Source organism: Lycium ferocissimum, chromosome 8 (genome assembly GCF_029784015.1).
Source record: "Lycium ferocissimum isolate CSIRO_LF1 chromosome 8, AGI_CSIRO_Lferr_CH_V1, whole genome shotgun sequence".
Lineage (NCBI taxonomy): Eukaryota > Viridiplantae > Streptophyta > Magnoliopsida > Solanales > Solanaceae > Lycium > Lycium ferocissimum.
In genome coordinates, this window is record NC_081349.1 from 22,248,158 (window position 1) to 22,261,329 (window position 13,172).

A 13,172-nucleotide genomic window follows, 5' to 3' on the forward strand; every position below is an offset into this window, starting at 1 on the left:
GAGCGTGACAATAGCAGAAAGCATGTCATTATCCTATCCAAGACCAAACTCCACCAAAATTAAACATTCTTACGACGAACTAATATGTTGAGGTTCACTAAACTTTATCCTGTCTAAAAAAGATATATTGATGTCAATTATTTAGCATAGGTAGCCCTTATTGACATTTAAGAAAACTTTGCAGAGCATACAATAATGAATATTTCTGCAAGTTTGCACCTAATATTACAAAATCGAAATTAGTGCAGGCTGGCATATTATTTTTGGATCTGCTTGCATGTCGTGTACTATATGTGAACTTATTGAGGAGTTGCTGTCAACGGAAAAAGCAAAACTAACCTTTGGCCACATACATTAAGAGAAACTTATCCAGTCACCTATTAAAAAAAAATATTATATGAAGAAAAGGTAAAAGAACAAAAGAAAATGACCAAATGGATAAACATTCAAAGTGTACTTGAAGATTTTATTTTCATTTCAAGCAATGTTCTCTTAATAACATGTATAAGTTATAGCTCTCCTGGTGCGGGTCTACAAAAAGTCACTAATTTCTAACGAGCTGGAATGGAAACCCCCTTACCGACGAGCTAGCCAAATTCGGATGGAACGTCCGTAGAATCTAGCGATTTTCTAGTAGTGTTATGGTCGGTAGTTTTAGCTCGAACTCTCTCTATATATTTAAAGATCCACTAAGTACAAATAATAGATTCTGAATCCAATAAGATGGAATGACATGTGGTATAATCCTGAGCTCAAATCCATAATGTTCAAATCCTGAATCCGTCAAACTCTGGAGCTCTTTAGGAATAAAATAGAGAAAGAGAAGTGTGAGTATCTAGTACTTGAAATGGAGATAAGTTGTACCCATTAAAAATCCGTCAAACTCTCTGGAGCTCTTTAGGAATAAAATAGAGAAAGAGAAGTGCGAGTATCTAGTACTTGAAATGGAGATAAGTTGTACCCATTAAAAGTATAGTCAATGTGACATTAACTAATTAACAATAGGCCAATAACACCCATACATTGTGCCTTTCTAGATAGCCAAAACCTTAAAAATTTGTTGAGGGTTCATATTCTCAACCACGGTGCACATTATTTTTTTTGGCTCGAACTTTTTATATATTTGAAGAGTCATTAAATAAGTAAAAATAATAGATTCCGAACCCACTAAATCATTTGGCTTATAATAAAATTTCAAACTTGAGCACATCTTTTATTTAAATTCTGAATCCTCGTCTCTGTAGCTCTCTAGGAACAAAATAGAAAGAGAGGTGCTAGTTCTTGAAATGGAGATAAATTATACCTTCAAAAGTACAGTATCAAATGTGACCATAACTGCATGAACAATAGTCTAATAACAACCATACATTGTACTTTTCTAGCTAGCTAAAACTTTTTAAAAAAAATGTTGAGTTCATATTCTCAACCATGGTGCAAATTATTTTATTTATCTCATAACGGTGGTGTCCAGCCAACCTTGCGCACATATTATCAGTCAGCTAAAATTAACTCTCAGTGGAGATAATCAAGAAAGTCATCGATATTATTTAAGGAAGTGAATTGAGATCAGGCAATGAACTTGTAATTTGTTGACCATCTGCACAAGAACTTGCAGTATCAGATATTACTCCATCATTTTCTCTTGTGCTATTTTTTGGCAAAAATTCAAGCCTTTTTATATGAAGATAATGAGAAATCCTATGATTGTTTGGATCGATTCCCATTTTTATTAGTTTTCTTCTCAAATGGGAATTCCAATAATTCTTCACTTCATTATCAGTTCTCCCCGGTAATCTTCCAGCTATTAGGGACCACCTGAAAATTAAAATGTCAAAAAGAAGAAATAATAAAAACAAACAAGCACTAGCCTTGAAACTTTCTTGATTCGGATATTTCACCAAAATTAACTAATTTTAACAAACTTTATTATTAATCGAAGTATATATGTTTAACCACCTTGCAATAGATATTAAAAAAATAAAAAAATAAAAAAACTCCTCCAATTTTCATTTTACGTGACACACTTTCATCTTTTAGAAATATTTAAACTTCATATTTTATAGGCACAGAAATAGTATCATGTCTTGTTTAAGATATCACAAATTCTAAAGAACTTCTTTTTTTCTTACTTAATCTTCTTGACGAGTTGAACAACGTCACATAAATTAAAATGGAAAGAGTAATGAGCAAGCATCATTCAATGAAGCTGATTAGTGTAGTTATCAATCGTTCAAAAAGTATTTGTCTAAACAATAAAATCAGTTCACCAGAAGGAAAAAACAGGAATTAGCGAGTGATTAATATTTTTGTGGCTAAACAGTAAAATCCATCGCTAATTTAGCGGTTGATTATCAAAAAAATATGTTAGCTATGGACTATTTAGCAACTGACGAATTTCACAGCTAATTCTAATATTTTTAGTGGTTTATATTATTCAAAGCAAACAAGTCCATTTAAGCTGTATGTCATAGAATTCCTTTTTCTTTTCGTTATCTAAAATGTCCTTTTATAATGAAAATAGTGAAAAACCTGTTGCCAAGGAGAGCATGAAGCTTGATGATGAGATCATCTTCATCCTCAGAAAAATTGCCTCTTTTTAGATTTGGACTAAGATAATTTATCCATCTCAGCCTGCAACTTTTGCCGCAACGAAGCAGACCTAATCAAAGGCAAATTCAGAATTATATTTAGAATCATTGTTCAGAACGAGTGTGATCTTAGCATATCTTTACATTTCAATTATTTTTTTATTGCATATGTATGCATAGTTCAAACAGAAAGCAATAGGTTCAGTTGAACTTACTGAACTGCTCTTGCTGAAAATTAAAAGAAAAGAAGGTACTTACCAGCAGCTTTAGGTAAGTTTCTCCAGCAACCTTCACCATGTTTAGTGATATAATCAATGAGTTTTTGGTCTTCTTGTTTAGACCAAGCTCCTCTTTGCATTTCCTCCTTGTTATGATCACAACAAGGTTTTCTCATAGTTCTATGTTTTGGGTGTTATATTCTAGTTTAGCGCTTGTCTTTCTTTGTGGAGATTATGAAGAACATATATACTAGGAAGATTTGAATGTGGAGAAAAGAAAGAGATGGGTTGTTGTATTTTGGAAAGTGGATAGAGTATGTGTTTATAATAAAGTAGAAGTAGAGAGAAATAAATATATGAAGATCTATAGGAAGTGTTGACTTGGAACTTTGGAAGTTGGACTGGTGGCTTGGTCTTTGCATGCATGTAAGGCGTGACAATTCCCAACTTTCCCTCGTCCAATTAATAATTTGGCAATACTAATAGGTCTCGTAGTGTCTATCATGACTAATTGTTAGTAATGTTAGGCTTGGGTTTATCTGTGTTTTTACGGTGCGGTGGTGTTCGAATCAGGTTATGCTTACTTTGATTAGTTTATGGTGTATTTACTACCTTTCATTAGTACCAGTGACGGATCTAGAAATTTCATTGAGGGAGTTCGAAAATCACTGAACCAACACTTACTCTTGTGTTCCGGGTGTTCAAAATCTATATATATATACATAAAAATTTCAAAAATATTTTTTATATACAGTGTAATTTTTTGCCGAGGGTGTTGGGGTGAACACCCTCACTTGTGTGTAGATTCGCCCCTGATTAGCATGGTATGAGTGATGCGGTCCTCCGTCATGTGTGCACTTCGATTATTTTATGGGATACCTAATACCTCCCACTAGCACGGTACAAATGATGTGGTCTGCCGACTTGCGTGCACTTTGATCATTTATCAGATATCTATTACCTTCTACTAGCACGGTTACGAGTAACTCGATCAACCAAGCTTAAACAGATGAGAAGAAATTACTTGGTGTAATTCTTTTGCTTCCGTTGGAATTTGAATCATGACTCTCTTCGCATTTCATTAACTACTAAGCCATATCCTCAAGTGCAGTACGATTTTTGCACGTGTCACCGCCAATCAGAGGCGGATTCAAGATTTTTATGGGTTCAATCTTAAGATTTTTAATATTGAATCCAATATATTTTTTAAGTTAGGGGTTCATATCTATTATTTATTGCAATTTTAATTATTTTTTATACATAAATTTAGACTCTGTGTCGAAAGTTTGGGGTTCAGTTGAACCCCTACCTTATAGGCTAGATACGCCTCTGTCGCCAATATTGTTTTGCAAGGATTTTAAGTTATATATGTGTGTTATCGTTGTTTAAAAGGTTATGGGTCAAAAATACACCGGAAGTATCACCTTCTTTTGAGTTTCCTACCTGAACTATCAGGTGTGAGAGTTTCCTACCTAAACTATCACCAATTAGTTTGCAAAACACACCTCAACTATCACTTGTTCACTTTTCTATCTGAACTATCACCAACTAGTTTGGTGTGTTTTGCAAACTAATTGGTGATAGTTCAGGTAGAAAAGTGAACAAGTGATGTTGAGGTGTGTTTTGCAAATTAATTGGTGATAGTTTAGGTAGGAAACTCTCACACCTGATAGTTCAGGTAGAAAACTCAAAAGAAGGTGATACTTGAGGTCTGTTTTTTACCAATATCTCTTGTTTAAAAACTTTAATCAGCTTGATTCAAGTAAACTTTAGCCTTTAGGTGGGCACAATTATTATTTTAACCCGTTTTACCTCTTTGTCACACCTACTTCTCATACATACTTGTCTTGATTTAATAAATTTTAATGTTGACTGTTATTTTCTTTTTGGGCAAAAGATATAGCACTTGATTCTACGGAGAGGGGCAAGTCAAAACTGACTCCTAAGAAGATCATTTAGATAAGCTGAATAATGCATTTCCTCCAAAAATTCCTTAATTAGTTTCACAATCTACTACTATATAGATTAAATTACAATTCACTGGCTTTGAAAATTACTACTAATTAGGTCTCGAATCATCTAGAGAGACCAGTTAGTGGAATCATTGCTTTCCACTTTTAAGTGCTGTGTTAGTAGATTTTCTTGTACTAGTTATATTGTTAATAATGTGATATTATAGGAATTAATTAAGCATTCAAGATTATTTTGATCAACTTTAATACTACTAATAATTAAAAAGATCAATCACTTCAGAATGGGAGAGGACAAAAGAAGGCAACCATCAGTTAGCACAATCAATTGTTTGTATTAATGTTGAACAAAATATGTTAAAAGCTTCACGTGAAGTGGCCCCCCACTCCTTAATACGAAAGTTCCTCCATATCATTCCAATTCTCTGATATATCTACCAGAGTACTATTTTGCTCTATTTTATCTGTCTCAGAAGCCATGTGGACATGATTTAAATCATGAAATGAAATGAAATCATGTTTAGACATATAATTTAAATTTTTTAATTTAAATTTTTTCTTATTGACATAAAAATTTCATAAGTTATGAATACTATTAAAATTTTTCCAATTCTTATATAATCTTACCAAATGAGCAAGTTATAGTTCATAACAAAATTAATACGCTATTAGATGACTTTTCTAAAAAATACAACATCAATTGATCAAACTTTAGTTCAATAAAAAGGAAAATTTAACATGAATGGTAATATAACTGCTCTTTAATATAATCCTCCTATATGGTATGACCAATCTCTTCAAGCCGAGCGTTAATCTTTTTTTTTAAATGGTTGGTGGGAGTAATTGAAAAAATATCTACCAATTTATGAGTCTTTTTTTATAAAATATAAACTTATGGGTCAAGTTTTACATTTAAAAAATTTGAAATCACCTTTTTGGATGATTTGAGATTTCATCTTATGAGATAAAATTGAATGTCCAAATACTGATTATATCTCATGATATGAAATCACATATCCAAACGCATATTTAGTTTTATTGAATATACAATTAAAAATATAAAGAAAATCTAAATTGAATATATCGAACATATCAAAAATATAGTACTCTTTAGTACTAATATTTCTTTAACATGTCATGTCATTACAACATGAATAAGTATAAAATAAAACAAATGCTAGTAGTGACTATTCCATTGGACGGAGAGTTCTGACAAGTCATCTAGATGATGTTCTCACGTGGGCAGATTGTTGCTACCAATAACATTTTGCCACGCAGGATAAGTACACGTGATAGTGGGAGAAAAAAAAACACAGAATCTATGTTATTGATGTCATGTGAAAAAGACTGATCATATAATGATAACTTTCGTAAAGACCACGAAACATAATCTCCCAAAAGAGAGTCTGGAACTAAAATGACTCAATAAAAAATCAAATAAACTAAAATACACCAATAAAAAAAAAGGTTATAAAAGCTATTTTAACGCTTAAAGAAAAATCTTATTTAAAAAGCCGATTCATGGACACGAAGCCTTTAACTGCTTTAGTGCAGTATTTTACTGCGCTAAAGAATTTGTTTTATATAGCGCAGTAAAATCCTGCGCTATAGCGAGCACTAAAAAAAAAATTTTTTTTTTTTTTTTGCAACACTTAGTGTGTTTTTTCATATTTTGACCAATGATTAATCGTGTGTCAAGACTCCGAAACGTCAATATTTTATATAGAACTTGATATTTTTTTCTGCGTATAATAATATAGGCTCAATACATCAAGGATTCGTAGATGTTCGGATCGTCATTATGCATTGAAAAGGTGCTTGTAAGTAAGTTTTGTTTGAAAAAACTTAGTGTTTTTTAACTTTTTTTTTTTTTTGTAACACTTAGTGTTTTTTTCATACTTTGACTAAGGGTGGGCATGGTACTGTATAGTACGGTATTTGAAACTTCGACACGATAATTTCGGTTTTCGATTTTCAGTTTTTAAAAATACTATACCATTACTGTACTAAATTAATTTGGTGTGGTTCGGTATTTTAAAGTTCGGTTTCGGTATTTTATGGTACGATAAATTGGTACCATAGTTTGTCCGACTTCGACTTGCATATACTCATATCATGGAGAATTATGACTTTCACTACTTAAGAAACGTCTCAATTATTATGTGCTAAACACCTTACACATGTAAAAATATTCAACGGAAAGTACAAGCAATCCGCGTAAATCAATTACACAAAAAAGACATTTAAATCAAGATAGCGTAGTCAAAGTTCCAACGTTTAAACAATTAGTTATCTAATAATACTAGTTAATATATTTGCTAGTATTATAATACTAAGATATATGAATTGTATATGTAATTATATACTTCGGTATGGTACTCGGTATTTTGGTATTTCTTTATGAATACCGAATACCGTATCGAATACTAAACTTTTTAAAAATGCATACCAAATATCGTATCAAATACCATAATACCGAAATCGCGGTATAAAAAATTTCGGTTTCGGTATAGTAATCGGTATCTACCATACCATGCCCACCCCTAACTTTGACCAATGATTAGTCGTGTGTCAAGACTCCGAAACGTCAATATTTTATATAGAACCTGATTTTTTTTCTGCGTACAATAATGTAGGCCAAATACATCAAGGATACGTAGACGTTCGGATAGTCATTTTAGAGGTTGAAAAAGTGCCCGAAGTAAGTTTTGTTTGAAAAAACTTAGTGTTTTTTGGCCAATTTTTTTTTTTTTTTTTTTTTTGTAACACTTATTGTTTTTTTCATACTTTGACCAATGTTTAGTCGTGTGTCAAGACTCCGAAACGTCAATATTTCGGAGGGTTCAAACTAATAAAATCGCGAACTCTTTCTGTTAAAACGACCTCTATCACCTTGCCCCGAACTCGACCTACGTATGCAGGTCGAACCTGTGTTGGTCGACAAATTAATGGCCGACTTTACATCTTCTTGGCGTCCCAAGTGGAGGAGCGGAGGTCTTTGGGCGGGCGGAGGCTCACCGCGCTCTTACAGCAGGCTACGAATGGAAGGCGAGATTGAGCCGCGCTCGGGACTCTTCTTCTACTACGCACGGTGGCGGTGCCACTTTCGGCCCGGCACCGTTGCCAAGTCTTACTCGCACCGAACGGCTTCGCCTTCTGTTTCTGAACGTTCACAGAAATACCTGCTTACGTTACGATTCTGAAAACAAAAGTTCTTGGCTCAAAAGCACCATCGCCACGATTTCTTATGAAGAAAAAGGGTCGTTCGTTCCTAAATGTCATGACTTCTTGTTGTAAGTGTGTTGTATATTGCCACCCATGTAGGGGCTACTGCTGAACACGGCTCGTGAACACGCTCTCAGGGCCCTCGCTCCGATACCACTTTTGTCACGACCCGACTTGAGGGCCGACGGCAGACACCGTGCTATCCCCTCCGGCACCCTCGACATACTTATACGTCACATACTAGGTAGCCACATAATCATATCATACTTTTCATTCATCATTGTTCTAATCACATCGCAATAACATATCCATATCATCAATAACATCTATGACCATATAGTTGTACATACGCCGACAAGCATCAAAATAACATCCCAAAATATGTGCCAACAAGGCCGAACATGTCTAACCATATACACGATGTGTCTAACAGCCCCTGCAAGAAGGGCACATCATATCGTAACGTATGGGCGGGACAGACCCCGCCGTGCCCATGAATATATACACAAAAAGAATGCACCAAAGGCGCAGACTCCGAATGAAGTGGAGCTCTACTATGTAGTCCCCGAGATAGTACGGTATGGATCAAATTTGTCTCCCCGGCCACCTGCGGTACGACACGACGTCCACAACAACAAAAGCGTAGAGGCACAAAGAATGTCTTGAGTATGTAGGCGCCGATTAATATCAATATGTGAAAGCATAAAGGATAACATTCGAAATAATATAGCCGGGAGATAATAGCATCATCATCATGGCACTTACTTTTTTTCCATAAGGACGTTCCATTTCTATTTCATATTCGTGTGCATACGTTTACATTCTTCGTCATTTACCTTTCGTATCTACCTTTTCACGTTCGTATCCTATACATTGCATAGTCATAGCCCTTACTTGGCACTTACATAACCTTAACATAGTCACCATAATGATGTCATATCATAAGATAATCGTACTCATATAGATGTCATACATATAGTAATTATATAGCATACCCGACCACGAAGGTTCGAGGTTTCACGTAACGGCCTTGGCCAGCTCGGTGCACGGCCCTACCAAGGCTGAGGTTGTCATTCGTACCCTATGAGCAGCGCGCGCGTCGTTATATAAGGATATACGTGTTCACTATATTCTACCCGGCCATATAAGCTCGGGGTTCACAATAGCCTCCCATGGGCACACATACATACTAGTTCATATATATCTCTTACCCTCTTTACTATCGTCATTCATTACATTCTATCTTTAGAGCATTACTCGTCGTATAAGAAACTTAGTACAATCGTATCGTAAGTATCATTGCTTAATAGCTTCTCGAGCTAAGATCATTAGAAAAGTATTATGAACTCGTAAGAGACGAACAATCGTCCAAGAACCATGCCTTATGAAAGAAGGTTAGCCTTACATACCTTGTCGTGTAACTATTGTATCGCTTGTCATCTTCTTCAAAGCTCACGTTCTACCTTCGTTGAAGTGCGTACTCGTATTAGATGGTAGATAGCATTAGCATTCATAACTTAATTTCTAGAGAAAATCGGAAAGATCTCCCTTTATTTATACGACTTTCCTCGTATTACATCTCAACTCCCAAAACATCAATAATAACGTTCATATTATCATCATAATAGCTTCTAGTCATCTACCTTATTCTTACTTCACAATTCTCTTCGTTTTATCATATTCTTAGACATCGCTCCGAAATCCGTTCATTCACGCAATGTCGATTTCCGTACTCTCGATATCATTTTATAACATGATCATATTCGTAAAGCATCGTTAATCATAACTCGTTCCAAACGTTTACTCAAAAGTGCTACTATTCATATCATTCTGACTCACTTCTTATATTCTTTCGTAATCCGAGTGTTTCATCTTCTAAACACTTTATATAACATGTAAACATCATAAACCATTTCCTTGGATGGTGTAGATTGAACCTTGGTTCAGCAACCTCATACTCGAGCCAAACCACTAGATTTTCCTTCCGTGGATTTCTTGCTTTTGGCTTAACTTTAATGGTTTCCCTTGCTCATTCACTTGGTTTGATGATAATCACCTTTGATTTCCTTTGATTCCTTGTTCATGAAACATACATTGGAACCACTAAGTCTTAGAGAAGTAGAGAGGTTGGAAATGAAATAATGAAGTTGGGAACTCGTTTAAACACCCAACACATTGATAGTCGGGTGTTCCACGGTGTTGTTCACGGTCCGTGGAACCAAGTGCTGTCCGTGGAGCTGATCGTGGTTCACGACCAGCCAACTGTTCTCTCTGGCACGGCAGTTCCCGGACCATCGTCACGGTCCGTGGAATGCAATGCTTTGGCCGTGGAACTCACGGTTCCACCAAGTTTGATCCCGTCGTCTGCGTTTGATCTCCAATCCTTATGGAACCTTCTTGTAACTTGTTTATCACTTCATTATCAATCTAAGGGCGTCATAACTCTTCCCCAACACATCCATTAAGTTGTCATCAACTTACTATATAAAGCCTTTCCGAAACTTATCGCTTACATAGCCTTCTCTTGTGACTTTCTTATCTAACATCGAATGTCTTTGAATCTCATTTAGAATCATCAATTGCTATATGCCTTATTGAAACATCGTCCCCACCTCTTTATCTCTCATTAGCCTATTCACTTTGTGCGTACGACGAAAGATTTTTCCAGTGTAACATTCTCTCCCCACTTAGGAACATTCGTCCTCGAATGTTAAATACTAGGATTTTATAAAGACTAGCGAGGTTCCCCCATATTATGCTTTTCATACTGTCTGCTTGACATGTCTCGATACCACGGAGACATGCTATGCTTCGATATAATTTGTACACTTACGACCCGAATACATAGAAGGAAAAGCGGCCATGCACTTGCCTTGATATTGACGTCTCATCTTGGCCTTTCTTACAGAGGTGGAATGAAGTGCGGATATTTGGATTTCATGCTCTCTTTCGGCTTCCCATGTCATTTTTTCCGATTATTATTTCCCCAAAAAACTTTGGGGGGCCCAAACTTTTTTTTTTTAAAGCCTGGGTACTTGCCTACCCCAAATATGGAATGGGTTTTTTCTCAAAAACTAATTTTTAAATTTTTTGAACATCATTTAAGGGGAAACCCCTAGTAGGATCCCCAATACTTTTAGTTTTCGAAACATGGAATCGGATGGAGTGACTCCAAATCGGGGGAGGTAAGTCTAACTCGTAAACTCTTTTTACCCTTGCGTACAATTTCATAAGACGATATATGGGACTAAGTTTCCCCCTTTTTGCCAAATCCCCTTAACGCCTTTCATGGGCGTACTTTCAAAACCCCAATCTTTAATTTGGAACTCTGGTTCCCAACGATTATCCGCTGGGATTTGGGATTTTGGGGTTTTTCGGTCGATCTCGTATAAGCTTGACTTTCTCTTGGCTTTTGGACCTCGGCCCTTAAATTTGTCTCTTGTCTCAAACCCCCCCAATGGGGGACCCCTACTTTTTCCCCCTTAAAGGCTTCCATACGGTGCCATTTGAATGCTAGAATGATGGGCTATTATTATAAGCAAATTCAATGAGCGGCAAAATCATCCCCAAATTTTCCCCCCAAAACTTCATACTCTGCAACATTCCTAAATACGGATTGGGGGGTTTACTTGTCCATCGGTCCGGGATGAAATGCCGTGCTAAGGCTTACTTAGTCCCCAAGCCCTCTTGGAAGGACTTTGGGTTTCCCAAAAGGGGAGGGACCTCTTCGGAGATAATGAAACGGCACCTGAGTGGCCCATTTTCTTTAACATAGAGCTTTTTTAATCCCCCACATCGTCGTTTTTGGGAAAATGGAGGCAAGACGGGGGTTATCCACAATCACCCTATGGAATCATACCGCCGGGAAAAGGGGGGAAACCGTGATAAAGTCCATTTAATCACTTCCCTTTCCCAAATTGGGAATTTTTTAGCTTGTAACAATCCGCCGGCTTTTGGTTTTCTTTTTTTATTTGTTGACAATTGGGGGCATTGAGCTACAAATTCTCTATTCTCTCTTACCCATTCTACCAATACATGGTTTTAAAAACGTTTTACATTTCGTTGCCCGGGATGGATAGAATAACGGGAACAAAGAGCTTTCTCCCAAAATTTTTGGGCAAAACCCTTTCCCCTTAAAAAAACATAACCCCCGGGAACCCAACTCGGTCTCCGAATCTCCAAAAATGACTCCCCTTTTTGGGGGGTTCTCCGGGCTTGGACTAACATGGGATCTTCTTTGTCGGGTCCTTACCTACTAGCGACGGGGCCTTTAAAATTTGGGAAAAAGGGGGTTCCCCTTTTTAAAATCCCTTGGCTCGGTTCCCAGGTTGCACTGAAACTCACGGTCATTTTTCGTTCTGCGGTGTCATGTGAACTTCCCTGGGAAACCCGGGCTAAGGGGGTCGGCCCCGACTTTCTTTTTGGGGGGATAAGAATCTCGGGATCATAATCTTTTAATAATTCTAACCTTTTTCTTGAAATTCAACTCTTTTTTTTTGAAAAAATATCTTTGAACTCTTTGATCGTATAAATATCCACATGAACACCATACAAGTAATTTTCTCCTTTTCTTTAATGCTGAATCATTTCCCCAATTCCCGGGCATGGGGTTTGGGTAATTCCCTTTTTTTTTCTTAATTGCCCCCGAAGCTATGCGATCAAATTTTTTCCAAAACACGCGCCCAAACTTCGACAACGCCTGAAGCATCACAATAAACTACCTTTCCCCTTTCCCAAACCTACGGAAGTGTCGGGGAATTTTTGTGATAACATCCTTTGGGACCGGGAAACCCCCACGTTCCAACCTCTCCCCTTAAACTTTCTTTTATTTACGAGTCAACGGGAAGTGGGGGGGAAATGGAAGAAAAACCTTACAAGCCCTAAAAAAATTTGATTACCCTGACAATTATTTTGTCATTAAAAAATCATTTTCGTCACTTTTAAAAAACTTTGTTTTGGAAAAAAAATCCAAAACATTCGTCCCTAAATGCGGGTCGCTAAATGTATACAAAACAACAGCGTTTCGTGGGTAATATAGGATATTGACTACGAAATATTGTTTGTCCCCAAAAACAAAATTATTTATACGAACTCATTTGTCAAAAAAAGTACAAAAATTTGTAGTTGATAGTGTTTTCGTCACTAAAAGGGCTTTAATGTCGCCCAAAACA

At 36.2% G+C, this 13,172-nt stretch overlaps 1 protein-coding gene across 1 annotated transcript; it reads right to left on the minus strand.

Moving 5' to 3' along the window:
- Positions 1-1,278: 1,278 nt before the first annotated feature.
- Positions 1,279-3,245, minus strand: LOC132067552 (transcription factor MYB3-like). The gene is made up of 3 exons (XM_059460816.1): positions 2,847-3,245; positions 2,530-2,659; positions 1,279-1,815 (listed from the first exon to the last, which is right to left on the minus strand). Exons 1-3 carry the CDS (start codon positions 2,980-2,982, stop codon positions 1,548-1,550), a joined length of 534 nt encoding a protein of 177 aa, XP_059316799.1. The 5' UTR covers positions 2,983-3,245; the 3' UTR covers positions 1,279-1,547.
- Positions 3,246-13,172: the final 9,927 nt, after the last annotated feature.

Bases quoted from the DNA above. Each gene is read 5' to 3' on its own strand.
- LOC132067552 (XM_059460816.1), bottom strand. From the start codon at position 2,982: ATGAGAAAACCTTGTTGTGATCATAACAAGGAGGAAATGCAAAGAGGA. The intron at 2,660-2,846 runs GTAAGTACCTTC...GCCTTTGATTAG, and splicing joins AAACTTACCTAAAGCTGCTG to GTCTGCTTCGTTGCGGCAAA. The intron at 1,816-2,529 runs GTTTTTCACTAT...TTTAATTTTCAG, and splicing joins CATGCTCTCCTTGGCAACAG to GTGGTCCCTAATAGCTGGAA.